Source organism: Macaca mulatta, chromosome 15 (assembly GCF_049350105.2).
Source record: "Macaca mulatta isolate MMU2019108-1 chromosome 15, T2T-MMU8v2.0, whole genome shotgun sequence".
Classification (NCBI taxonomy): Eukaryota; Metazoa; Chordata; class Mammalia; order Primates; family Cercopithecidae; genus Macaca; species Macaca mulatta.
The window spans coordinates 79577385-79604364 of NC_133420.1; the positions used below are offsets into that span (position 1 = coordinate 79577385).

The 26980-nt window shown below is 41.2% G+C and overlaps 1 protein-coding gene across 4 annotated transcripts in view; it reads left to right on the forward strand.

Annotated features, from left to right (window-relative positions):
- SLC24A2 (solute carrier family 24 member 2) overlaps positions 1 to 26980 on the forward strand; it is a 271443-nt gene that overhangs the window by 170957 nt on the left and 73506 nt on the right. For 2 of the 4 annotated variants that reach the window (XM_015117622.3, XM_015117621.3), the window contains exon 5: positions 20789 to 20839. The exons of the other annotated variants lie outside the window; for them this stretch is intronic. In XM_015117622.3, coding sequence (XP_014973108.2) covers positions 20789 to 20839 — 51 coding nt within the window. The remainder of the gene's footprint in view (positions 1 to 20788; positions 20840 to 26980) is intronic. 4 annotated transcript variants of the gene reach the window in all.

Here is a 26980-nt window from a genome sequence, read left to right on the forward strand (position 1 = left end):
TCTCACTTAACACAGGCCATGCTGCTTTCTGGATTAGAGCTGTAGTCCCAGGGTAGAGATGAGGTGCTCAGGAGATATGCAAGACAATCCTTTGGGAAACAAGGAGAAAAATATCTGCACCTTCATCATTTACTTTGTCATTCTTCCTAGCTTCTATTTTTGAAAATGTTTTTGTTCATATTTTAGTATGTGTATCTATATATAATAGATAGGAATATAGATATCTATATGAATATAGATGCCTATTTATATACATTTAAAAATTTTGCTGATAGGATGCACAATTCAAACTTGTTAGATGGCAGTTGGAGGGTGGGACGTGAGCCAAATCATGGTCTACATCAGGGGTCCCCAACCCCCAGGCCATGGGCTGGTACCAGCAGGAAAAGAGCAGACATTACCACCTGAGCTCCGCCTCCTCTCAAATCAGCATTTGCATTAGATTCTCATAGGAGGCCGAACCCTATTGTGAACTTCGCATGAGAGAGATCTAGGTTGTGTGCTCTTTATTAGAATTTAATGGCTGATGATCCAAGATGGAACAGTTTCATCCCTAAACCATCCTCCTTGACCCGGCCATGGAAAAATTGTCTTCCCCAAAACCCAGTGTCTGGTGCGAAAAAGCTTGGGGACCACTGGTCTACATGATCTGCTTCTTGCTCCAAACTCAATTTCACTCTGTTTTAGCCACACAAACCTTTCTGTCTTCAGACAAACACCCCTTCCCTGCCCCAGAATTTTTCCATGGGCTGTTCTCACTACTATGATATTTTTCCTTTCCCCCACCCACTTCTATTTTTCCCTGCTTTACTCCTGCCCATTTTTCAGCACTCTGTGTAAATGACACTTCCTGACCATTCAGCATAAATTGGGGTTCCCAATCCTCATCTGTCAATGAACACTTTAATTTTCCTTTATTGTTTACATTATGGTTTCTGGATTGTTTGTTTATTGTCTGTTTCTGCCAGGATACAGGAAGTTTCTTGAGACCAGGGACTCTATTTTATTCACTAGTTATCTGCAAAGCCTAGAAGAATACCTGGTACACACTAGCAGTGTAGGCTCAGAAAGATTAAGCAACTTGTCCAAAGTCATGATACTGACCTTATATTGACCATGTGAGAGAAGAAAGGAACAATTTTATCTACTCCAACTCAATTATGATCAAGGGCCTGAGTATGTTTATTTTGGGCAAGGCAGTATTATGTGGCAATTAAAAGGACAGACTCCAGAACTAGACTCTGGGTCCAGATCCCAGTTCTGCATTTACTGGCTGTGTGACCTCGAACAAGTCACCTAACCTTTCCGTATCTCAGTTTCTTCATCTGTAAAATCAAGAAAATACATAATGATGTCTGCATCACAGGGCTATTGTAAAGATTAAAAAGTGAATATACACAAAGCATTAAATACACAACCTAGCACATCTTAATTGCCATATGCAGGTTTGGAATTATTCTATTTCATTAATTTGAAAAGTAACACAATATATGATTTTTTAAAATTCAAAATATTCCAAAGTTTAAGGTGAAAAAAAAAAAGTCCTCTTCCTTCATCAACCCTCTAATTTTCTCCAGTTCCCCAATTCTCCACAGAGGAAACCACAGTTTCCAGTTTCACAAAGCTCCTTCTAGAGATGTTTAATCATATACAACTGTGTGTGTATGTGTGTGTGTGCACGCCTGTGAATGCAGGCATGTCCTTGCCCACAGGTCTCAATCATCTAAATGTTCCTGGTTTTTGTGTGGAAGAATTCAGTTTCTGGTAGGGCCTGTTTTCATTTTTTTCTGTTTGGAGAAGAGGTTATGTTTTATTTTTGTGAGATAAGGGAAAGTGAATCTAGGTTATCTCAGAGTTGGGCCATCAGTGATTTTCCAAAACACCTGGCCCTTGTGAGCTGTGCTACAATTAAACTGTGTGTTCCTGCTGTAGCAAGATGTGCCTTCTGAATCCGGGCACCTGCTTTCAAGGTGAAACCTCTCCCTGAAAGATGTGGGAGGCTCCAGCGGTGTGAATCTGAGAGATGCTGAGAGCCATAATCAGCTCTGGACTTGAGTGATTAGAAAATATGGAAAGCACTTCAATGCTTTAAAATTGCTCCATAGCAGGCGGCCAAGAAAACAGATTGCTCTGGTATTTTTCCCCCAAAATTCACAATCATTTTCCATTCCGAGAACAGCCAAAAAATTAACCCACAGCTCTCAGAAATAGTCATCTCTCTTTTAGTTTGCATCTAATCACTTGAATTCACATGTCCTTGTGCCAAACTGCCACCTTTTAACAACATAGAGCATGCTAGTTACATCACCAAGTTGATGGCATAAATGCTGCAGTCCGTAGCTTCCTTGTAGCCCTAAAGAACAGTTCGTTCATGTCACTGATGTTCACCTGGCTGGGTAGTGCATTGGCACTACTGGCATCTGGTGTATGTTCAAAAGGGAAGTATTCAAATTCATTTGAAAACAGCATCTAGGACAGATGGCCTACGGAAACACGTTCCCCTTGGTCTCATCTGTGCCACTCAGGTGTCATTGTCTTCCAAAATCCAGTGATTGAGCCCTTACCGAAAGCCTTCATTGGTGGTTGGTTCAGTCTGAGTCTGAGTCACAAGGGTCCAGGAGTGTTTGTGTTTCATTAGCTGTTGATGTGCAACAAAGCACCCCAAGACTTAGTGGCTTATAACTGCCACCATCTTATTACTCATAATTTTGTGGATTGGGAATTTGATCAGGGATCACCTGGTTGAGTATTCTGTTCCATGTGGCATCATTGGAGGTCATTTGGTGGTATTTAGCTGGTGGATGGGTAGGTTAGAAGGTCTGAAAGGGCCTCACTCAAGCTTAACACCTACGAAGGAAGGCACAGTGGAAAGCTGGGCTCAGCCGGGTCCCCTGATTCCCCCTGTGGTCTCAGGACCTTTCCATGTGGATAGACTTGTTTTATATGGTAGTTAAGGGTTCCAAGAGCAAACCTTCCAGGAAGACCAAGCAGAAGCTGCAAGGTTTCATATGACCTAGCCTGGGAAATCCCAGGATGTCACTTGTACTGCATTCAATCAGTCAGGCGGTCACTAAGGCCAGCCTAGACTCATGGGGGTGAAATTAGACTTCACATCTCAATGGGAGGAATACCAAAGAACATGGTGAAACCACCTTGGATCTAATTCAGTCTGTTTCAGGGACATACGTTGCTTATTGGTTCCACTGCTCATTGTTCATTGGTGTGCTCTGGATAGACCACACTGTGTAGGGGGGACAGAGTTGGCCTGCCTAAGTGAAGGATTAGTTCAAACATAGCTGAGCAGTGCCTTTGCAGGAACACAAAACTCTGAACAGGACATTGCTCATGAAAAGACAGAATCTGCTTAAGGCAGATGAATGGTTGGAATAAATATTTTCTTTCCTTTATGAGAAAAACTTGGGGAACTAGGATTATTGGTCTTTGAGATCACAGGATGGCTATCTGAATTGACCTTTCTAATAAATTCAGTGTCCTATATTGATTTTAACATTTTCTCTAAACAAGCCTTTGTATTTGCTCAGGGGTACATCTTCATGAACCTAAAACAAGGATGCTGGATGTTGCACTTTTGCAGTGAGAAGTATCTTCTCCTATCATTTGTCTCATAATGATATCACCAACCAACATTTGCAGAGTACTTACTATAGGCCAGGCACTATGCTGAGTGCTTTATATAAACCATCTCATTTAATCCTTCCATGAGCCCTACTCCATCATTCAGAGGACACTGACATGTAAAAGAGGCTATGGCTCTATGCCCCACCAAGGCAAGGTGACAGAGGAAGTAAATGGCAGAGCCAGAATTTGAACCTATATCTGCCTGACTCACAGTCTGTGTTTAGTTCTTCTGCTACTCTGCCTCCTTTTGTAACCCCATGTCCAACCCAGCATTCCTTGTTCTCCTGGTGTAGACACCAGCTTAAATCACAAGAGCTCTGACCTATCCCTGGATCAGGGATGGATTTTTTTTATTACTACTACTACTACTACTACTACTACTACTACTACTACTACTACCACTGCTACTACTACTGCTGCTACTACTACTTACTACCACTACTACCACTTCTACGTAGGAAGACTTGAAGAACTTTATTTGCCAGAGAGAGTTTTTTAAAAGCTCTCTCTTCCTCTGGTTTGGGACAAGGAGAAGAAAATAGAATGCTGGGGATAAAGATGTTCAGGACTGACCTTTTTGGGGAAAGAGGAGCATAGAGAAAAAATGGTGAAATCTTCCCCTCTCCACCTTCATGTCCTCCTGGTCCTGTGCCTTAGTGGTTTCAGTTCAAAGACTTGAAAATTGTAAAACGTGTGATCTTGAACTGCTCCTAAAGCTTCTGCAGCCCAGGCTGCCATCTCTAGACAGGAACGGGCAGGTTGTGCCCAGCAGGCATATAGGCATGTATCTTCTCCCAAAGACTTCAGAGAAGGGAATACCACAGTCTTTTCTGGTGATCAATCACAGTCACCACAAGGCAAATGACTATTAGAAATTCAGGAGTGAAAAGTACCACCTTGATCAAAGAGATAGCAAAGTTGTTAAAAATAGAGGGTCTACTGTATGGTAGTATTTTTACTGAACAGAGTATAGCATTATCACTATTGGCAATACTAGCTTCCACTTATTGAACATTTGTCTCATGTATCTCATCATCCCCACTTCATGGATAAATACCAAGGCCCAGAGCAGCTTGGTGACCTGCCCAGATGGATGTTATATCTCTACCCACATTCATCTGGTTCCAAAGCCATTCTCTCCATCTGCTGAGTAGCAGGAAACCAAACACAGAAGATCCCGAACATGACTCAAGATGAAAATTGTTTTCTATCGGTTGTTTTTGTTTGTTTTTAGAAACAGGGTCTTGGTATGTTGCTCAGGCTAGACTTGAAGTCCTGGGCTCAAGTGATCCTCCCGCCTCAGCCTCCTGAGTAGGTGGGACTACAGGCACATGCCACTATACCCAGCTTGTTTCCTGTCTTTGATAAAGAACTATGAGCACTGAATCAGCAGAAAGGTAGTCTAGTACCGTATTTGATAAGAGTGAGGATTGACTGAAACTGGACCCCCCGGGTTCTATTCCCAGCTCTGTCCTTCACTAGCTGTGTGACCTTGGATGATTTATTTACCCTCTGTGTGCCTCAACCGCCTCATTTGTAGAAACAGAGTAATAATACCTACCTCATAGGGTTGTTTTAAACAGTATATGAGCTAATATACGCTGGGCATGTTGGCACACACCTGTAATCCTAGCTACTCTGCAGGCTAAGGCAGGAGGATTACTTGAGCCTAGGAGTTCAAGGGCAGCCTGAAGGGCAACATAGCAAGACCCCTGTCTTTAAATTAAAAAAAAAAAAAAAAGAAACTAAAACAAATGAAGAGTATATGAGCTAATATACGAAAAGCACTTACAACAAGGCCTGGCAGAGAATAAGTGCCAGTTAAATGCTAAATGTTATTAAGAAATGATAGAAAAGGACCTCAGGATAGAATCTTGCTTGCTCCGGTGAGTAATAGTGATAATAATAGTGTTTGGTTTTCACAGTTGAGCACTTACTAGGTACCAGGTACTATGCTTTGCAAACATTATGTCACTCAATTCTCTCAGCAACCCCATGAGAGAGAATCTGTTATCCTCATTTTATAGATGAAGAAACTGAGACCCCAAGTGGTTTTCTTACCTGCCTGAGGCCACAGACCTAGGATAGTAGAGCCAGCTTTTTAATGCAGGTTGTCAGAGCCAGCGCTGCTGCTTAATACTCTCTGTTGCCCCCACCTCTCATGAGCAGTTCCTCACAAATGTCATGCTTCTCAGATGAGATCGATTTGGAGAAATCTACTTTCCCAGGACCACACTATGTAACTCCATAGTAGAGCCCAGTTAGAGTCAAATGTGTTCACCTTCTTCTTCCCATCCCTAGTAACCTTTGTCCAGTCTTCTCAAGTTCTCAATTTATAGGGAAGAGATGGAAATTCCCCTTTTCCCTCTTTTTGAAGGGCTGTCTGCTGACTCACGAATCCAGTTTATTTCACTGTGGCCCTGAATCTTTCCCCAGAAAAGGCATGCCCCAAACTTGTCCATAGAAGAATCCTGGTTCCCCTAAAATGTAAGTCACATCATGCCCCACCTCTGCTCAAAACCATCTCACCAACAGCAAAAGCCCTAGAGCTTACAGAGACCCCAGACCCCCTGCAACTTCCCCCTCTACCTCTCTCCCCCTTTTCCCTCCCGCTTCCTCTCTTCCTCTCATCCTCTCTTCTCTTCTGTCACCCCTCCTTCCCTCCTCTCTGCCCTCCTTTCCCCTCCTTCCTCTCCCTCATCTCTCTCTGCCCATCTCTCACCTTCCTCCCCTCCTCCCCTGCTTTTCCCCCTCCTCTCCCCTCCTTCCCATCCCCTCATTTCTCTACCCTTCTCTCTTTTCTTTCACATGTCATTTCCCTTGTTCTGCTTCTCTGACTGCCTAGCAGCTCCTTCCAAATTGCAAGCACACTCCTGCCTCAGGGCCATTACACATGTTCCCCCTTTTTCTAGATATGCAGTTAGCTCCTGGTCTCCCTCCTTCAAGTCAGCCTTCACATATCACCTGATCAGAGGCCTTACTCAAGCAACCTTTTGAAAATATTAGAAGCAAAACAATGAAAGTGAATCTGAGTTCTCTCCCTCACCCTGCTCTGCATTCTCCTTAACACTTGTCCCCATGAACGTGTTTATTTGTTGTATGCTGCCTGTCTCGGCCCTTATACCTCCAACAGAGCAGGACTCAGGGCAGGCTTGGCTCTATCCCCAGTGCCTGGCACAAGTGGGTCCCAATACATATTTGCTAAATGAATTGAATGAGTACTTGCCTTTATAATTTTTCTGCTAGGGAATATATGTCTCTAGCCATGTAGATTTTCTTAATCCATGCCCTGTCAAAGGGCTCTGTTGTTGTGACCAACAAAGTTCTATTTACTTGATGGTTCTCTTGCAGCTATGAACAGTGATCACATCTGGTTTGGCCACCATTGTATAGTACCAGCACAGCAAGGATGTTATTACGTAGGTGCTTGGTCAATATTTGCTGTATAATGGAATATCTCCCTCTCTAGTCCTGGAGTCACTGCTGCAATGGGAAATGTTTGCTGTCTGCCTCACACATTCCTGATGGGTTCTCCCGTCTCCTTATTCCTCTCTTCCATCCAAATGCTTTGTTCTTCTCTCGTTTCCTTTCATTTTCTTCTCTTTGATATACTGTATAGTTCTTTCCTTTATTACATTCCACAAGCCTAATTTTATATGTTCAGAGAGTTACCATCGCAACAAAATGCTAAGATGTTTATTGTTTTAACCATTCATTCCTTTTGAAAAATCAAACACCTGTAAAATAGCATGCACTTCTTAATTTAGTATTGAGTTTGAGAAGGAAAGTGCAAAAACTGAAGGTTCTTATTCATTTTGTGTGGACTCTTGCACACTCTCCTACAATTATAGTAATTTCTCCTTCCTTGTGTAGATTCAAATTTTGATTTACATTTTTTCACTATAACAAGTTGTATTGCTAATACCAATATTTAACAAATTCGTGCACTAGACACCTTAAGAAACATAAAAGCATAAAACATAAAAGTAGGAATAATACTTACCTAATGCACCTGTAATTGAACTAAAGCAGGCCATGGACTGGTACCAGTTCATGCCCCATCAGGAACTGGGCCACACAGCAGGAGGTGAGCAGCCAGTGGGTGAGCATGACCACCTGAGCTCCGCCTCCTGTCAGATCATAGGAGGCATTCAGTTCTCATAGGAGCACGAACTCTATGGTGAACTGTGCATATGAGGGATCTAGGTTGTGGCTCCTTATGAGAATCTAATGCCTGATGATCTGAAGTAGAACAGTTTCATCCCAAAACCATCCCCACCACTCACCCCACACCCACCCGTGGAAAAATTGTCTTCCACAAAAACCAGTCCCTGGTGCCAAAAATGTTGGGGACTGCTGAACTAAAGGATTATTTAAACATGAAAGCAATGAAGACCCCACTCACAAATGCAACAAAACCGTAAAATACTAAGGATTAACCCAAAAGAAATATTTAAGAACTTTATGGCAAAAATCATCACAATCATCATTTCTGAAGAACATAAAAGATCTAAATAAACGCTAATATATTATAAAGATGTCAGTTCTCTCCAAATTAAACTCTATGTGCAACTCAATCCCAGTCCTAGTGTCTACCACTTTTGACAAAGAAGTGCAAAAAAGATGTGCCCACCAGAGATCAAGAGGTATCATCAAGCAGCAGCTTTTAGATGTTCTGGCTGAAGTATTTAGGAGGAAGGTGAAGAGGCTGCATCAGAGGCCACTGGGGTCTCGTCTGAGGTGGCTCTGGAGGGGCACACTGCCATAGAGTGTAAGCACCACTGCCCTGGCCAGATTCACTAACTGCTCTTGGTGAGGCACTAAGCGGGGCAGGAAAGGGGCTTCCTAGAGCATTTGAATCACCCAATTGAAGGGACGTGGCGGACATTCCTGAAGCAGCGAGAGCACACATTCATGTAAGTGGCCTCCTGGCATAGCAAGCGCCCTGGTGCATGTACAACAGGCACGGCGCTGGACAGAGTGAGCACTGGCTGCAGGCAAGCAAGGCTTGCCAGACCCTCAGGAAATCCAGATCATTGTGTGAACCCTGAGGAGGGGCCTTCAGGGAAGTGTTCCTGGAGAAAGTGAGTTTTGAAAGCAGGTTCTTGAGGGAGGTGACGAGCCTGGATGAGCAGAGGACCCGACTGGCTCACAGAAACCCCAAACTATGTATCGTTGTCCTAACCAAAACGTGGTTCCTTTGAAATGAGCAGACATATGGCTCCCTGCCCACTGAACTAACGCTCTAGCAGTCTCTCCTGTTGAGGGGTGCTAGGGAAGTGCGAGTGTCTATGCATGTGTGTGTGTGTGTGTGTGTATGTGAGAGAGAGAGAGAGAGATTTCAGTGCAGGAAACTAGGGGCCTCAGAGATGGTGGAGAAGGAAAACAAGAAAGTGGAACTTGTAGTACCCACTCTGTGCCTCACACCCACAAGTCATGTCATGTAATTCTCTCAGCAGTGGCTATGGGAAGTCGTATGCATATTTTACCTCTGGGAAAACCACAGTTCCAAGGGGTGGCATGACTTGCTCGTAGTCACCGAGCTCCTAAGTCTGACTTCTGAGCCTGGACACTTCACTCACACAGGACTCGTATCTATGGCCACACATGCTCACACATCTCTCTGTTCTGTAAAGGCTTTCCAAGTCTTTAACACAGACACTTAATGTTAACTTGAAGCTGACACTAAGATTAAACTGTCACTTGCTTGCTGGATTTGCTTTTTGTCTCACCAAATACCAGAGCTTATTTCTCTTTAGCTTCTATTTAAAAAAAAAAAAAAAAAAAAAAGCTTCAGAATGAGCTTTTATAAATTTTTGTTTGGTCCCAAAAGAAAGTCATTTCATGACCCTTTTATCCAAAAGTGGAGAAGGTAACCCAAAGGCAGTTTTGTAACCTTTCTATCTTAAAATTTAGATCAGCTTATATTACCAAGATGTTTGCATGCAGCCTCCTCTTGGTAAGTGAATAGGCAAATGAGTGAAAATCTTCACTTGCGAAGAATAAAATCCAATCTACTGGCTGTGGTTTACTAAGATGACAGTAGTATTAATCCCTAGATAGAGGAGGACAGGCCATTAATGCCTCTCATAGAGCAAACACAGGACAAGTTAAATAGCTCCTCTCGGGAATAGTAAAGCGTTATTCTCATATTTGAATGTGAAAAATGGTTGAAACTGAATCTCTCTTTGTGTTGTACATATTATAAATTAATATTACTTGAGCCATAAGGGAATGTGAATGGTCTTACTGAAATAAGTGCTTTGGAGTATGAGAAAAGTTCCCTCTCTCTTTCTTTCTCCCATGAAAATGTTGACTTTGAAGTAAAGGCCACAAGGTATGTGGCCAAAAAATTGATTTCTTTTTATTTTTATTTATTTGTTTATTTGTTTTTGAGATAGAGTCTCACTCTGTCACCTAGACTGGAATGCAGTGGCGTGATCTTGGCTCACTGCCACCTCCACCTCCCAGGTTCAAGCGATTCTCCTGCCTCAGCCTCTTGAGAAGCTGTGATTACAGGCATGCACCACCATGTCTGGCTAATTTTTGTATTTTTAGTAGAGACAGGTTTTGCCATGTTGGCCAGGCTGGTCTCGAACTCCTGACCTCTGGTGATCCACCTGCCTCGGCCTCCCAGTGTGCTGGAATTACAGCCGTGAGCCACTGCGCCCTGCCCAAAAAAATTGATTTTGATGGCATTTGAGCACAAACATATCATGAAGAAGGAAAAATACAACGAAGTATCCATAAAATTAGAGCTTCATCTTTGTCCTCTGGAACTTATGCTCAAAAGGGAACTCCTTCTGAAAGGAAGACTCAGAGTTCCCAGAGGTAAAAAGCAGCTGTCACAGATGTGATTACATGGGGGACCAAAGGATGGGGGCAGTCACTGAAGGTGAAGAAGCACTTTCATTTACCAAAGACTTCCCATACAAAATGTATATTGTTATATAAACATCATCTGTGATATGAGAGCATCCAGAGGTGTTTTCTCCCAAATGGAAGGCATTTACACTAAAGACACCTCTGAGTGTTTAATAAGTAGCAGGACCCTCACTTCGTGGGATGAGGTTGAATGACTTGCATTCGGTGATGAGATGGCTTTCTCTGACACTAGGGAACACATTTTCTAGTTGGCTCTTCCATCTGGGATTTGCACTGGCCACAATACTCATGTGTACATGCTGATCACATTGTAAACTCAATCCTCAACTGGCTGTCAGGATCCATTTCTCTCCTGACCTCACATTATCAGATCCACCAAATCTTGCCTCTTTACCTCAGCCATTGAAGGAATTATCTCACCCACAACAAACTGTCCTTCACAGGTTGTCCCCGAGCTCAAATGAGGCTATGTTATACACATGTGTACATACACGTTTGTAAAGAGTCAAGCAGCATTGTTGCTTATACAGTTTACAGGTCTATATCAGACTTGTTTAGTGTGTGTGTGTGTGTGTGTGCGTGCGCATGTGTGTGTGTGTTTTCATATATTCATTCATTCGCGAAACATATTACCATTGCAAGCTGACATGAGTGGTAACCCCACTGGGGATGTTCTCCTTTACAGACCCCACTGCAGACAAGACTCTGGGTGAACATTAGCCAGTGCTTGCCCCAGACTAGTTGACTCCCTGAACACCAGTTTAAATGCTGTTGTTGAACCTGACCTTTAGATATACAGTTACAGTAACCTATGTGGCTACTTCTCTTTGACCTCCCAGATAGCAGCACTTAAGCCCAAAAAACCAATAGTGAATGTAGCTTTGTTTTTTACTCTAAGGTCCTGAGGCCATAACAACCAGTATTGGCAGGAATGAAATTCCATAGTAAATCAATCTCATTTTAGGAAATTATTTATGATGAAAATTCTCCTCTGCCATTTCTGGAAAAAAACTTTTATCCAGTTATTGATTTTTCTTTTTCATGCAGCACATTTCCATAGGTGATGCGGTAGGTCATGCAAGGTTTCCTATCTGGAATAGGTTATGACTATTTTCTTTTTTTTTTCTTTTTTTTTTTTTTGAGACGGAGTCTCGCTCTGTCGCCCAGGCTGGAGTGCAGTGGCGGGATCTCGGCTCACTGCAAGCTCCGCCTCCCGGGTTCACGCCATTCTCCTGACTCAGCCTCCTGAGTAGCTGGGACTACAGGCGCCCACCACCTCGCCCGGCTAGTTTTTTGTATTTTTTTAGTAGAGACGGGGTTTCACCGCGTTAGCTAGGATGGTCTCGATCTCCTGACCTTGTGATCCGCCCGTCTCGGCCTCCCAAAGTGCTGGGATTACAGGCTTGAGCCACCGCACCCGGCCAGGTTATGACTATTTTCCTGAGCTGAGAGATAAACCCCATCTTGTCAATGCTAGTGAGAATTAGACCATGAAGAGCCGATTCTAGGAGCCCAAAGGTGACATAACATAATGTGCCCATTTAGAAAAACCCTGTACCCTGCTGGGGGTGTGCATGCTGACCTCTTCCCATCAGATTCTTGGGAGGAATAGCAGAGTTAGTCATTGAGCAGACACAGTGAGGAGCCAGCCACCTTGGTTTGAACTCCAGTTCTGCCTCTGACTAGCTGTGTGCCCTTGGGCAAGTTATTTAACTTCTCTGTAACTCTGTTTCCTCCTTTGTAAAATAGGAAAGATATTGGTATCTGTCACGGGCTGTTTAGTGTATTCAATGGAATGCTATTTGTAGGGCATGTAGAACAGTGCTTGCCACATCATTAGTTCTCTGTAGGCATTTGCCAAATAAGTTGCTATCAGTTGTTCATTTTTTCTTGCAGCCATCAAAATTTTAGACAGCTTTCAGTGGTTCAGTCATAAGACCTTGAATTATCTTTCCTATATTTTCTTTCCTCAAAAAGAAGCCTATTTATCATGTGCCATATCTTCAGGTCCTGGTATACCTATCTATAAGATATCGTGGGAACCGATTTTCTATTCATCAGCTTCTCATTGAGCAAAAGTTATCCCAAAGCTGTATAATTATAGCCTCTGTATTTACAGAGTTCTGTCCTTTGTACAATGAGAAGGAAATCGTATGGCATGATACTTAACTCATTTCCTTTCTGGGTTCCTATGAACCCAGATTTCATTTGGGTTCATAGCTGTTGAGCAGACTTGAAAAAAATTCTACCTGGGGTCCACAGGTGTTCAGCAGACTAAAAAAATTATCTTTCCAATATATTGATAAAAATCTACAAAAGCATTTACTCTATTAATTTTTTAATTCTAGTGAAACACTCTTAGGCCATCCTTTGGGAGTCACTTGGGGGTCAGAAGATAATGGCATGCCCTAGCTCCTCCTGCGTAACCAAATCTCTGGTTTACTGGTAGGCATTTGCTATTTAATCTAAGGTGCATAACTGTTTGGGAAAGGTATCTTAATCTTCCACCTTTTCTTTGCATCCTGGATTTTAAACTGACTTATGTAATCCCACTTATACAGTCTAGTATTTAATAGGAGTAATGGTACATGGATTTATACTTACAACAGATGGAATTTAAAGGATTCTATGAACATTCTACTTTAAATTTATTCCTGTAAATTATTCATAATTTGGGGTGATTGTTTCTATTGTGGTAAAGAACCAAATATTCAGGAAAATAATATGCCAGACAATACTGTAATGTAGAATATATCATTGTAAGGATCATTTTTACCTTGAATTACTGTCACATCAGTGGCATTAATTTTATGTCTTCCAGTCCTTTTTCCCTTAATTTCATTGCGTTCTCAAATTCTCTTGCCCTCTCATATTTCTCTTATCTCTTGCCTTTTTCCCTTCTTGGATGGCTGGAGTTTAATTTTTTTTTTTTTCATTTTACTGGTTTTCCTCTCCTCCCCTTGGATATTTTTCTAATATTGTTGGATGCTTTCATGCACCAGAGGGTAGAAACTCGGCTGTACTGACCCAATAGCTGGATATAAATTAGCACTGATTCTCTCTGCCTAGCAAAAACTGCTGAATCCAGCCAGGCCACAAGATGGGATCCAGGAGTATATCCAAGTTGTTCTCTAGCCAGCATGCAGCATCTATTCTGTGCACCAGTATTTTCCATCTCCATTTTTTAAAGACAGTGCTGCCATTTTGTCCTCTGTGTGCTGAGGACTCTCCTGATGGCTCTTTTGCAGGATGTAAGTCCTCCTACTTTACTGAAGCAATGAAGGGAATTGCAAGAGTCAAGACCACACCTATGGGGCTTCCTCCCCACAGAGACACTATAAGCCAGAATAGTTGAAGCTGTGGAATTAGAACACTAAAATGGAAAGAATCATAAGTGTCAGTACCAAAGGCAACAAGAGTGAGGAAGATTAACAGAGCACTTTAAATAGATATTTAATTCAACTTAGCAGCATTTGTTGAACACATACGGAGTGCCCATTTACTCTGCTGGGTGCTGAAATTAACAAAATGAGTACAATGACTCTTTGCCCTAAAGGGCAGAAAACAAGTAGGTTAAGGTACATTTGATGAGATGAGCACAACAACAAAAGTGTATAGTTGGAACAGACACACAGGAGGAAAGTGACTTAACATTAGGGATGGGGGCATTTAGGAATGCTGCTTGGAGGAGGGAACCTCAACAGGGTTCTGAAAGACTCAGTAAATTAGGAGACATAGTAAAATTCCAACACAAAATCACAGTATTTGCAAGATTGAGAGGTGTTGTATTTTCACTTTGTGTTTAAAATGATTACCTTGATAACGATGAGAAAGATAGGTGAAAGGTACTGGGGGTAGACAGGTGGTAAGAAGGATGAGGGAAGAAGAGTGCAAATAAGACCATTGCAGTAGTCTAGGCAAAGCCTCAGACTAAGGCCAGGGCAGTGGAAATGAAGCAGAAAAGGTGGAATTGAGGACATTTAGGGGTGGAATTAAACTTTGTGACTGGTTGGATTGTGAGTGTGGCTTACAGAAGCATCAGCATCACCTTAGTGTCCCCCTCTCTCCCCTCGCCCTGTGGACCTTAGTCACATGTAATATAACCAAGCTCCTGTTTCTATGAAAGAAACCAACGGGCCTATCTGTACATAGCACCTCATAAATCCTTTTTTAAAAAAAGTAGAGGAAGATAATGGAATATTTTGCCACTTCTAAGGCTGGGTAATAAATGTGTTTGTAACCCCCAGCCCAGAATTGATAGGATTTGATGAGAAAGTACCTTTTGCTTGATTTTGTAAATATAATCTTTCAATTTATAGACTTGCAAAAATGTACCCAAGATGATAGATGTCATTAATGAAAATGTTAGTTTCCTAACTCCCCTATCCACCTGCTCCCCCAAAAATTAAGAACATGTTTTAGAAATACTCTATTAGAAGAGCTTAAACAGATTATCTGAAATTAGAAATGAATTCCAGCTGTTGCATGGATGGTTTCAGATATTCTATGTTCCTTGCTATTCAAATCATATTTTTTCACTATCTTTAACAATATTATTTTTCCCTTCAAACTACAGCTGAAAAAGGGACCAGAGAAAATGTTGAATATTCAGCTCGTTGATGCATGTGGAGGCAATAATAGTGACAATAGTGACAACTAATATTTATTGAATATTTACCATGTGCCTGCCAGACACTGGGCTAAGCATTTTATACAGATTAACTTATTTATCTTCCACATCAATCCTATAAGATAAGAACTTTTATTATAGCCATATTACAAATAAGGACATTGAAGTTTAGAGTAGCTAAATGATTTACCCTAGACCACACGGGTAACTGATGGAGCTGGGTTCACACCCAGGATTGTTGGACCCCAGGAGCCACTCTTTTAACCACTGGACAATACCACTTTCCTGAACAGCTGAAGTCCCTTTTGAGCTTCCCTTTCAAAAACCAAAACCTAATGATCTTTATGTTATCTCTTTCTCTGAGTTGTAATTCTTTAAATAATACCAATGTAACTGACATCAGGTCTCAATGCACCTGATGTTAGATTATACAAAAGAATATAAATGACATTCACAGACTTCCTTTTGCATGACATCATCGGTCATTATTTTTGTCATTCTCTTTTTACCTGTTTCTTCTCCAATATAAACTTGTGAAAAGGATATTAGAAACAAGGTTCAAATCCTGGGTGGTCACTTGTGACATATTGTCTTAGTCTGAACAACTCATCACTTACTAGATTTTGGCCCAATCATAGAGTGATGGGTTCTATATGTGTGAGCTTGAGCACTTCCAATGTTCCAGGCATAGCACAAAGCTCCTTACAACAACATATTGAGGGAGGTACTAGGATGAGCCCCATTTTACAGATGAGGAAACTAAGGTTTTGAAAGGCTATCTTACTACAAAGTCCCACTGGTAATAAAAAGCAAAGTCTGGATTAGATCCCATATCTATTGACTCCAAAATTTCCACTGTGCTACAAGATCTCCTTGTTCTGCATTATAATGATAAGGTCTCTTGATACCAAAGTTCACTCTGATTTTTGAAGATCAGAAGAGTACTATGTATGGAGCTTCCTGACCAGTTTGAAGAAAAACCAACTGATGCACTAAAGTCATAATAATACCTACAATATAGTTAGTGAATATTATCTGTCAGTTACAGGTTAAGCACCTGTAATTCTCACCACTATTCTAGAATACAACTAGTATTTTTCTCATTTATGTAAGGGTAAGAACTAAGTCTCAAAGACATTAGGTAACTTGCCCATGGCTAACAAGTGGTAGACCCAGTTGTCAAGTCAAGGTCTGTAAGTCTCCAAACTATGCACACACCCCTCATGCTTTATCATCACTTATCTCCTGGACTTTGTGAAAAAGAAAAAAAATATTCTAACGAAGTGTCAGTGTTTACAATTATCTTAAGATTGTTATTGAGATTTTTAATTACACAGTAAAAATGTGTCTGGAGTTGGTTCTTTCCAGTGGGTTCGTGGTCTCTCTGACTTCAAGAATGGAGTCACAGACCTTTCTGGTGAGTGTTACAGCTCTTAAAGATGGCACAGGCCCAAAGAGTGAACAGCAGCAAGATTTATTGTGAAAAGCTAAAGAACAAAGCTTCCACAGCGTGGAAGGGGACCCAAGTGGGTTGCTGCTGCTGGCTGGGTTGGTCAGCTTTTATTCCCTTATTTGTTCCCTCCCATGTTCCGTTTCTGTCCTATCAGAATGCCCTTTTTTCAATCCTCCCTGCCATTGGCTACTTTTAGGATCCTATTGATTGGTGCATTTTACAGAGTGCTGATTGGTGCATTTTTACAGAGCACTGATTGGTGCATTTTACAATCCCCTTGCTGGCTACAGAGTGCTGATTGGTGCTTTTTTGCAGAACGCTGATTGGTGCATTTTACAATCCCCTTGCTAGCTACAGAGCACTGATTGGTGTGTTTTACAGTGCTAGCTACAGAGTGCCGATTGGTGCATTTTACAATCTTCTTGCTAGACAGAAAAGTTCTCCAAGTTCCCACTCAACCCAGGAAGTCCAGCTGGCTTCATCTCTCAAAAAGATACTTGTAAAAGGCAGATTGTTTTGGGTTGATTCTCTTGTCTAGGTTGCTTATTGTTTTTCTTTAAAAATCCTTTTCAGAAACCTGTATATTCTATCCTACACTCTCCCCCTCCCCAGCACACCTCAAAAGGACAGCAGCAGAACAGCACATCTAGGTCCTATTTTTCTTGCTTGATCATTCAGAGCATGTAAAATAAGGTGAAATATGGCCTGAATCAGCTCGTCACAGGACAGAAATCGGTAACCACTGATATTGCTAAGCAACACCACAGAGAAGCAAGGCTGAAAATGAGGTGGCAAATTTATAAGAAGTTGCAGAATCTGGGGACTCACTTGGGCATTTCATTATGAACCATCTGCATGATCCACAGTAATGACCACACATTATTGTTCACTGTTTGAGGATGATAATTCTTACATAATTATATTGGCATCTCCCTCTGTGATGGTAACCTACCTTTCAGAACTTTCACCGTATTTTCCATAATCGAGATCTGTCCCTGTGAGATAATTGGGAATTGTTACATCTAATGGGCAACTTTCATTCCTCCGCAAAGTAAAATTTAAAACAAAACCAAAAAAGTCACTGTTTTGGCTAGTGTGATACAGAGCTAGAGAGGTAGTAATATACATAAGGGAGGAGGTTTGTCATGGGATCATCACAGCTCAGTGACATGGGCTCCACCACGGTGGCATGAAAGCAAGTGTGATTCTCGTGATGGGCAGCATTTACAATCGGATTACAGGCTCATCTCAAACACCGACCACCGGGTTCTGGAATGTCTTCTCCATCTGTATGGCTTCTTAGAGAAATGTTATAGAGAAGAGGCACCAGGTGGTACCCAGAATGACATTCACAGGTGATGTATGGTTCTTCCAATTCTGGCTGCCTCTTGCTTCACTGATACAGCGAACAGTGCTAGATGATGTTAAATAATAGGCTCTTGAACTCCCTTACTTCTTTCCTCCTATCCCCAAAAAAACTAACCTTGGATTAGCCTCAGTTTGAATCCTAATCCAGTTGTGTTCAGAGTGCCTTGGTTATTCATTATGGGGAGTGTGCTGGTTGCAAGCCATGTTCCTATGCAGGTGAGTGCCTCCTGGGTCCTCTCAGCAAGACTAGGTCTTGCCACAGGCTATCAATAGACAGTGGCCAAGGCTACTTTCCAGGAGGCATCATGGGCTATTGGACTCCAGCCAGGTGCATGATGAGCTCTGGTGTATGCATGCAAGCTGTTTGTCCTAGTCGCATGTCATTTCTCTTTCTGCACCTCCTGAGTCCCTGCGTCAGGTAGGAGGGCCTGTGGCTCCTGGAGATGCTGCCCTATCCTCCTTAGGATGCTGCTGCTGAGTTCACCATCTCACCATCCTGTTGCTGTTAGTGCTAAAGACCATATTTTAGCAGGCTGGTTTCCATCTCCATTCTTTTCTGACTCTTCCTCAGTAAACTGTAAACATGGTTCTCTTTGTTTGGGCAGATGCCATTCCCTTCTGCTGCTTCCTCACTGTGCCTTGAGTTGCCACATCACTTGCTGTTATTCAGCTTTTCACTACTCTTCTTCCTTCTCTTCCACCATCATTAGCCTCATTTTTGTTATGTTCTGCCTAGTTCTTGTCCTTCAGTCTCGTTCATCATCCAAGGAAGCAGCTAAGAAGCGATCTAGACATTGCCACGTTGTCGAGAATGTGTGAGCTTTGTCCGATATGAACAGTTCCGATTCAACTGTGTACAAATAAAATGATAATTAAACAATATGAATGTATTTATTTGTACCTGATTCTGCAAGAGAAGAGGTGAGGAATAATGTCATCTGCCACAAGTAGATGTTTGACAGTTGGGATTGATACGTGAAAATAAGTGTGTGCATACTTAAACAGATCCATAAAGATGCAATGATGTATTGTCACTGTGTAGAATATAGTTTACATCCAACTTTGCAACCACAGAGCCACCCACATTCTGTTTGCTGAGCAAATGGCAGAGAATGCCAGCTGCTTATTCCACTGCTTACCTCAGGGAAGGAAGAGAGGTCACAAAACAATTGTGGCTGTTGTTGGCTGATACGATTTGTTAATCTCCTCCAAGATTACTCACACATGCAAACACATATATGTGAAGCCACTATGAACATATGTTTTATATTTATGTGTTTTATATTTATGAAAGTATTTAGGTCATTTAAGAATTCCAAACTTGTGCAATGTCAAATATATAATACTGTTCTTAAAATACCAAAATATATATATATATACACACACATATATATATACACACACATATATACACACATATTTTTTTCACTGATGGAAATCCCCAGAAGTCATGAAAAAAAATTTCTTTTTATTTACACAAAATTCAGTTTCTTTTTGAAGCACCTGCATCTTTTGTAATGTATCCAAGAAAAACCAGAATAGGCAGCTCTTCGTAGAAACATAAACATGTGATTTTTCTCCCCAAGATATAATTTTGTACTGGTGTATTAAAACAATTTTAGATAGAAACCTAGGCACATGAAAAAATATGCAAATGATGTATCATATAAATATGAAATACAGGAATATTTATTTTTGCATTTTAAGCTAGATCCTTCATCTTGCACACAAAACCCATCAATTTTAAGTTGATTCATATGAGGATTCCCAGCAGCTGGCCCAGTTAATGGGCCATGGGAGCATTCTGCAGAATCACAGGAATATCTCTTGAGTCTAATTAATGTCTTGAAGTTTATTGGGAGAGTGATGTTATGACCAGAAATTATATTTTTAACCTGCTCACAAAACTGCTTAAAACAATCTAGAATTTTCAGACAAACAAGGATAAAAGTTGCTATTTTAAAACTGAAGTAAGAAAACAGAAATGGTGTATCCCCACTCCTCCTCTCCCCTCAACTGCAGCTGCCACTCCCACCAGCTCACTCAAAACAGCTCACATTCTGCCAGGGGTCTCCATTACAGGGGAGTCCACTGATGATCCGTACACAGAGGAGGAGCTGCTGGTCCTTGCCCTGCCTCCTGCTGTTTACACAGCAGCCGCCAATGCCTTAGTCCTGGAGCTGTGGCTGCCCTGTCACCTATCTGAGCTGGTGGTCTTCCCTGGGAACATGCCTCCTTTTTCCTCCCAGAGCACTCTGTGTTGTCTGTCTAAAATCTAAGAAGAGAAAGGGAAGTTTAGAACGTGGTTTTTCATGTTAGATTTTCCTAGGTAGCCTTCCTTTTTCTCTAGGAAATGGTTCTGTTGGAGAAAAGCTGTGAAATGAACTTCTTGAACTGCTGTTCTGTGGCAAGGAATCACAATGCCTGCAAACTTCCTTGAGCCTGGACGTTGTCCTTGTTCAGTCCCTTTCTCTTGGATTGTCACCTGTATGAAAATTATAGGGTTACCATAGACCTGGGGTGAAGTTATCTTTGCCAAGTACTCTGTGTCATTGGATGTTAAGATAACTGTGCCCTATTCTGTAATGCAGGGCACACTCTACCCCCAGTAGCATAATATATTTAAAGTGATTTCTGAAAATGGGCCGTGAAAGCTGTCTGCCACATGGCCCATGTTTGCACATCTCCATATAGTTACGATTGCAAAATTTGACAGTATAACTCTGAATCTGATTAATTAAAAATGTGTAAAAACAAAGTTCTTGCATTATAGCTCGTTCCTTATCTTTGTGTCTTTTACTGTGATGTTGTAGAACTTGGATCATATGGAAAACTAAAATATTATGACACAATGACTGAAGAAGGTAAGAATGATTTTAGAATTGTATGCATTGGCTTTTTTTCATTTATGGTGTCTGTTGCTTGCCCATTTTTTATTATTTTTTTTTCCTCTTTGCATGACTTCAGTGACATTGTGCGACTTACTATTCTTTCTGCATTTTTGTCTAGTTTTTGCCATTGTGTTTATTTCGAATTGGAGACGTGCAATACCATGGGTAATCATGTTGTTCCATTCAAGCAATTCAAACCATCATAATTATGTAACACACTCAGAGAAATGGTGTCAGTAATGTAAACACAAATACCCACTGTGCCAGTACCTTTCCCCCACATGCTCACAAAACATATAGAAACATTCATCCAATAATTTTCTAATATGTCCTTTATTTCAGAGGGGGATGTATGTTCTGGTGATTTTCTGATTTATGCAAAGGAATGAAAGATCTGAAGTAACTTCTATACCCAGAACCAGCTAGACACCTGATTCTGATGCAGAGGACTGTAGGCTCATGCCCTAGGTCCCTGCAGTCCCTATTGTATCAGATAAGATCACTACTCTGAGAGGCTGGGTCCACCATTCCAGCCAGTGGCATTTTCTACATGAGGGTTCCCACTCCATGAGGACAGGCATACCATTTCAACCATTTTCTCTGAGTAGAGATTTATTTAAAGTGTATTTATTAATGAATTCCAGGCACTATCCCAGAACATAGCCTTGTCCCAGGAAGAATCTCATTTCTGATATAGGTTCGCCATGGAACAGCAATGTGAAGATTTTGAATTCTTGTAAAGGGAGCTGTCCTATTGCCTTAACCCCTATTTCATCCCATACATGCTGTGACTTTTTAATAATATACAATATTTGTAAGTTATGAAAAACATTTAAGGTTTTTACATGACTTTTACATGGATACTGACAAGAAATTGAAAGGTACCCTCGTAGAAGAATCAGCTCATTTTATTCTTCAGCATGAAAGAGATACTCCCAAATGTGTTGCATATCTTGGTTTCAGCTTCTAATATTTCTAAGCTGCCCTAGCTTGCCAGAGATCTCCTAGTTGCTTTGCATGCAAGAAGTGAAACATCTGACAACCCCGGGTAAGAGGAAGCCCCTTCCTAGCCCCTCTCCACTCTGACTTTTACACAACACATAGGCCCTTCTCTATTGCTAGCCCTGTGCTTTAAATTAACCACTGTGATTTCTAAAGCAGCAGGCCACTACTAGGATCTCAGACTGGGCCCTACCAACAGCTTAGGGAAATGCAGACCCATGGGCAGCAAGAGGTCCAATGGCAGAACCCTATGTGTAGGAATAAGTACCTGCTACCAAGGGGATAGAAGGAGCTATTTATACCTTTAAGGAAGTCTCCTGTCCCAGCTGTTATTTTATTCTTGGCTTAGGAAGGGGAGTTTGTTAGCATCTGCCTGACCTGTCAAGCCTTTTACTTTCTCTCTTTCCTCCATCCTGTCCATTACCTTCTATCATGAATGTCCTACCTCCTACGTACCTTCTGTTTCCCTGCCATCCCCTTCTCCTTTCCTTCCTATTCTCACATCCATCTGAGCAAATGTTGTCCAAGTGTTCCCTTTCTTTCCTCCCTATGCCAGACAATTCAAGATAAGATGAAGATGCAAAATTCTACTTCCAATCTGATTCTATCACTTGATAACAACTGGGCTTTGGAAGCAGGAAACCCCAGTCAAAATCCTGTCTGAAATGAGAACCATGACTGGTTCTGAGCAAAACTGTCAAATTGTGTTTGGGGGCCCTCTCTGGGTCACCCTTAACATACTTTATCCTTCTCTTGATTTTCCCATCCCCTCACACATATCCCTTTGTGTCCCATTCTTAGTTGAAAATTTATCCCCATTACAGTGATAGGTAATAACTGCAAAGGCAGCATTTTAAAGGTGTGTTATATGAAATTCTGGTTTCATATGATATCACTAGGAATTTTGCAACAAGGAAAAAAAAAAAGAAAAATCAAACAGGCGAGATTGATTCCATAAATAAGTGGGAGAGCTTCTGAGTTAAGTTAAATAGGTCTCTTTATCATGTGACTTCTCAAGAGTTTTCAATATGCTGCGGTGTACTGCAGCATATAATAAATTGTAAAGAGGGATGGAGTAGACAGTGTTTCCCAGACTTTCTGATATGGAGCTTCTTGTGGAACCTTTGTGGAAATGCTGGTTAAAGTTAATCCTTCACCTAGAACAGGAACCTCTGAAAGATTTTTAAATCTTCTAAACATATAGCAATCCCTTTCAAGTACTAGAAAAAGAATATTTTGGAATAGCAGCTCTCCATCTAGCCACCTAAAGTCACATCCTTTGACAGCTACCTCAATGACAAGCCAAGTCTGGCTTAAACCTAATTCTGGTACTCTATCTAAAAGTCTCAAAGCCAGCTCAGTAACCTCAGATCTGGTAGAAGCCAGGCATGGCCTCTTCAAACTCTCAAGGACCTCTCCCCTCCCACTGGAACATAAGAATAACATATGTGATTTATGTCACTTTCATGTTGTACAATTTAAGGAAGTAGAATAAAGACAAAGATGTTTGGGGCAGTAACTGTGGCCTAGCTAGCCTTTGAGAAATACCCCCTCCATTTAAGCATTTGCACAATTTTAGAATTGTGACTAGCTTTTGAGCAGGGCTTTGTTGTGATTGCCCATGTGACAAGTCCTTATTTATAACTGTTTCCAGGGAATTCTCTGGATGTTGTGTGAGGTCAGTGACTTACAGCGAAGCCTGGGTCGTTTTTTTTATTGTTGTTGTTTTTCCTAAGTGGACCAAATGGAAAGATGCATTATATATGCCACCCTGTATCCAAAAAAGAAAGATGATTTCTAAATACAGAGAATTTTGCTACATATATTCAACTTATTATTTTTAAGCACCTATTGTGTACAAATTATTCTGCTAGGTGCTTTGGGGAAACAAGAGTAAAGGGCAGGCGATTTTAAAAATAGTTAAAATTAATCCACGATTTAAGATTTCTACTGTGGTAAACATTTGGATTTGTAACTAAAAGGGAATATTTTTCATCATTTTAAAGGTCTATTTCACTTATGTAATAGCACATTAGGAACTATCTAATGTACTATTTGCTATATTTAACCGTATTAATAAAGACTTTGGATTAAAAAATAACACACGCAATCACTGAGACACCAGGAAGAAAGTGGTAAGTACCATAGGTGTTCAGAAGATGACAGACGACAGGGGAGGAAAGTTTGCTTTCCATGGAAGTTGGGTGGGCGAGGTGTGGGAGGAGATTTTGTGGAGAAGGTGATCTTTGAACTGGGCCCTAAAGAATTAGTAAATATGAGGTAAATCAGGAAAGGAGGATGACCTACTAGGCTAAGAAAGGGGTGAAGGGATGGGCACACACCAACGTTCACTGGGTGCCTCCCACTTGCTGGGGGCAGTGCTGTGGGCTTATATATATTCTATATCATCTTTCCTCATAATGATCACAAAAGGTAGATTTTATTGATGAGGAGAAAAACAAGGCTCAAAGAGTTATTTTATTAGATGAGGAAACTAAGACTCAGAGAAGCAAACTAGTTTGTTCTGGGACTCAGAGGTGGTAAGTGGTGATGCAGACCCTGATCTCAGCACTGTGTCCCGCCAAAGCCCCGCCCTTTGGGCTTCACTGTAGCTTGTACAAGATGGGGAGTGGAACAGGGGCAGATGGAATTGGCTACAGCGTAGGGAGTGGGAAGAAAGCCTTGATGGAGACCATAGACTAAGAATGGGGGCATCATGATGGGACAACAATGAGCTATTGAAGAAAACATTTCTCCCTACATGAGCACTTTGCCTTGAAAAGGTTATTTTAAACCTGAAAAGGTATTATAATACGTTTACTCTCACACGCAAGACAAAATCATGATGTTTGAAAACTTTCTCCTTGTCCTCCGAGCCCTTTCCCCTCCCCTCTCTCCCTCAGCACTAAGGCACTCTAGAACCTCACTGGAGCAGCTCCCAGGGCCACACCCAACCTCCTTGCCCACCCCAAACCAATCCGAATTTTATCCACTTATTTATGTATTCTTTCATCAATACCCAGTATGTACCAGTGCTGGATTGGGGGCAGAGCGGAGGAGATTAAAAACAGTTCTCCTAAAGAACTCATGACCTTGTGGGAGACACAGGCATGAGATGAGGAGACCCTAGGTGCTGGAAGAGCCCAGTGGAAGGCATCTTTCTTAGCCTTGGGAAATGCGGGCAGGCAGAATTCATAAAGCCCACAGCACTGCGCCTGGCAGGCGATGTCTCCACTGCCATGTTCATGTGTCCCAAGATGACAACCTGTCCTACCTGCCACCTGTACTAATACATTCACATAGTAATAACTGAGCACCTCTGAATGAGAGACATTTTGCTAGGAATGATAAATTAGTGAACTTTACTCCTCCCAGGGACTTTGCCTCTGTAACAAGATGTTTCTGGGGACAAAAAATGTCTTTTGGTAACTTCAGCTCTCCCTACACAGGCAGCAGTCACCTTATCTTCTCATACAGTGATACTGCATATTTTTGGAAGGGCAATCTCCAACTTTTAAAGTTAATAATGCATAGCTTGTTTCTCATCTGCAGATACCCAAATTTCATACCATTCTCATTCTGGAAAATTCTCAATAAATTGAACTTGGCTTTTTTCCTAAAATTACTCTGAATAATAATATAGAATGCTAGTTCAAAATTAGGCAAGTTTGTGTGATGGGACAGATGGATTAAAAGGAGAAAAGACCTTTCCACCAATGACAGTATATAGAATTAGTAAGTTTTGCTCTACAAAGGTAAATGTTTCACAGAGACATGTAGGTAGGTAGGTGGGTGGGTAGGTAGGTACGTAGGTAGACAGATATCCCAACTAATATCTTGCAATGAAGCAATATGTGGGGAAAGTTGTCTCCACTGTATTGTCCTAAACTGTCTGCCATTTAACCAAAGACATTTCCAGAAAAATAATTTCACCACTATTTAAAAAGTCAATCCTTGTTCATTTGTATAAGGGAGAAAACGGTAGAAAAGTTGTGATATCAAGGGAAAAAATTATAACAACCTTTTCCGTAATTAAATTAAGCCTACTGTTTCATGGCAACCAGCTGCCCCTTTACCAAGCTGAAAAACTAATAATGTCTTATGTGAATCATGGGGTCCTAAATTAGGCATGTGGCTGTTTTGAAAACCCCCATTATTTCAAAGAAACAAAAGTATCTTAAGGTCACATCATCCAGCCAATCATTTGATGTTCTTAGTTGCACTGAAATAGTCTAATTCTTTTCAAAGAAAAATTAAGTTTTGGAATACCATTCAGCAATGTTTTTCATTGCCCAGGATATATCCACTAAATAATGTTATTTTAAAATAAGTCCTTCTTGTTATCTGTGACCTTCATAGGACATTTTAATCCTTGCATGAATGGATGAGACTGTGTCATACACACTGATATATCAGGCAAAATAGCTTTAGCTATATGTAGCAGAAAATCCAAATTAACAGTGACTTAAATAAGATGAAAGTTTATTTTTCTCTCAAGTGTAAGAATTCCAGTAGCAGACAATACATGGCAGCTCTAGCAGCTTCACAATGATTCAAGACCCAGGCTCCTTCCATCCTTCCACTCCACCATGCTAGTGTATGATTTGTAACCTCAAGGGCACCTCATGGTCCAAGATAGCGGCTCTGGAGGTCCAGCCATCACATCTGTATTCCTGGAAGGAGGAAAGGTCAAAGTGATTTTCTCTAGGTATTTTGTCTTCTTTTTAAGGCACTTTCCCTGAAGACCCTCTCAGTAAAATTTGCTCAAAACTCAGTCATATGACTACCTAGTTTCAAGGCAATTTGGAAATGTAGTTTGTTAAACTGGGTGAATTGCTGTCTCCAATAATTTAGGCATTATGTCATAAGGAAATGAAAATGGAATAGATATTGGATAGGCAACTTGCAGCCTCTCCTCAACAGGGAAATCTCACTTTCATGTAACTGTGTGTTGGTGGAGAAGACTGAGAATAGAGCAAGCTATAGGAGGGAGCTTGAGTGCTCATGTTAAATTTAAGTTGTCTATGAGACATCCAAATGGAGATGTTGAGAAAGTGGTGGGTGTAGGAGTATGGAGCATGAGATAGAGGTCAGGCAGAGCTGTAGATGTAA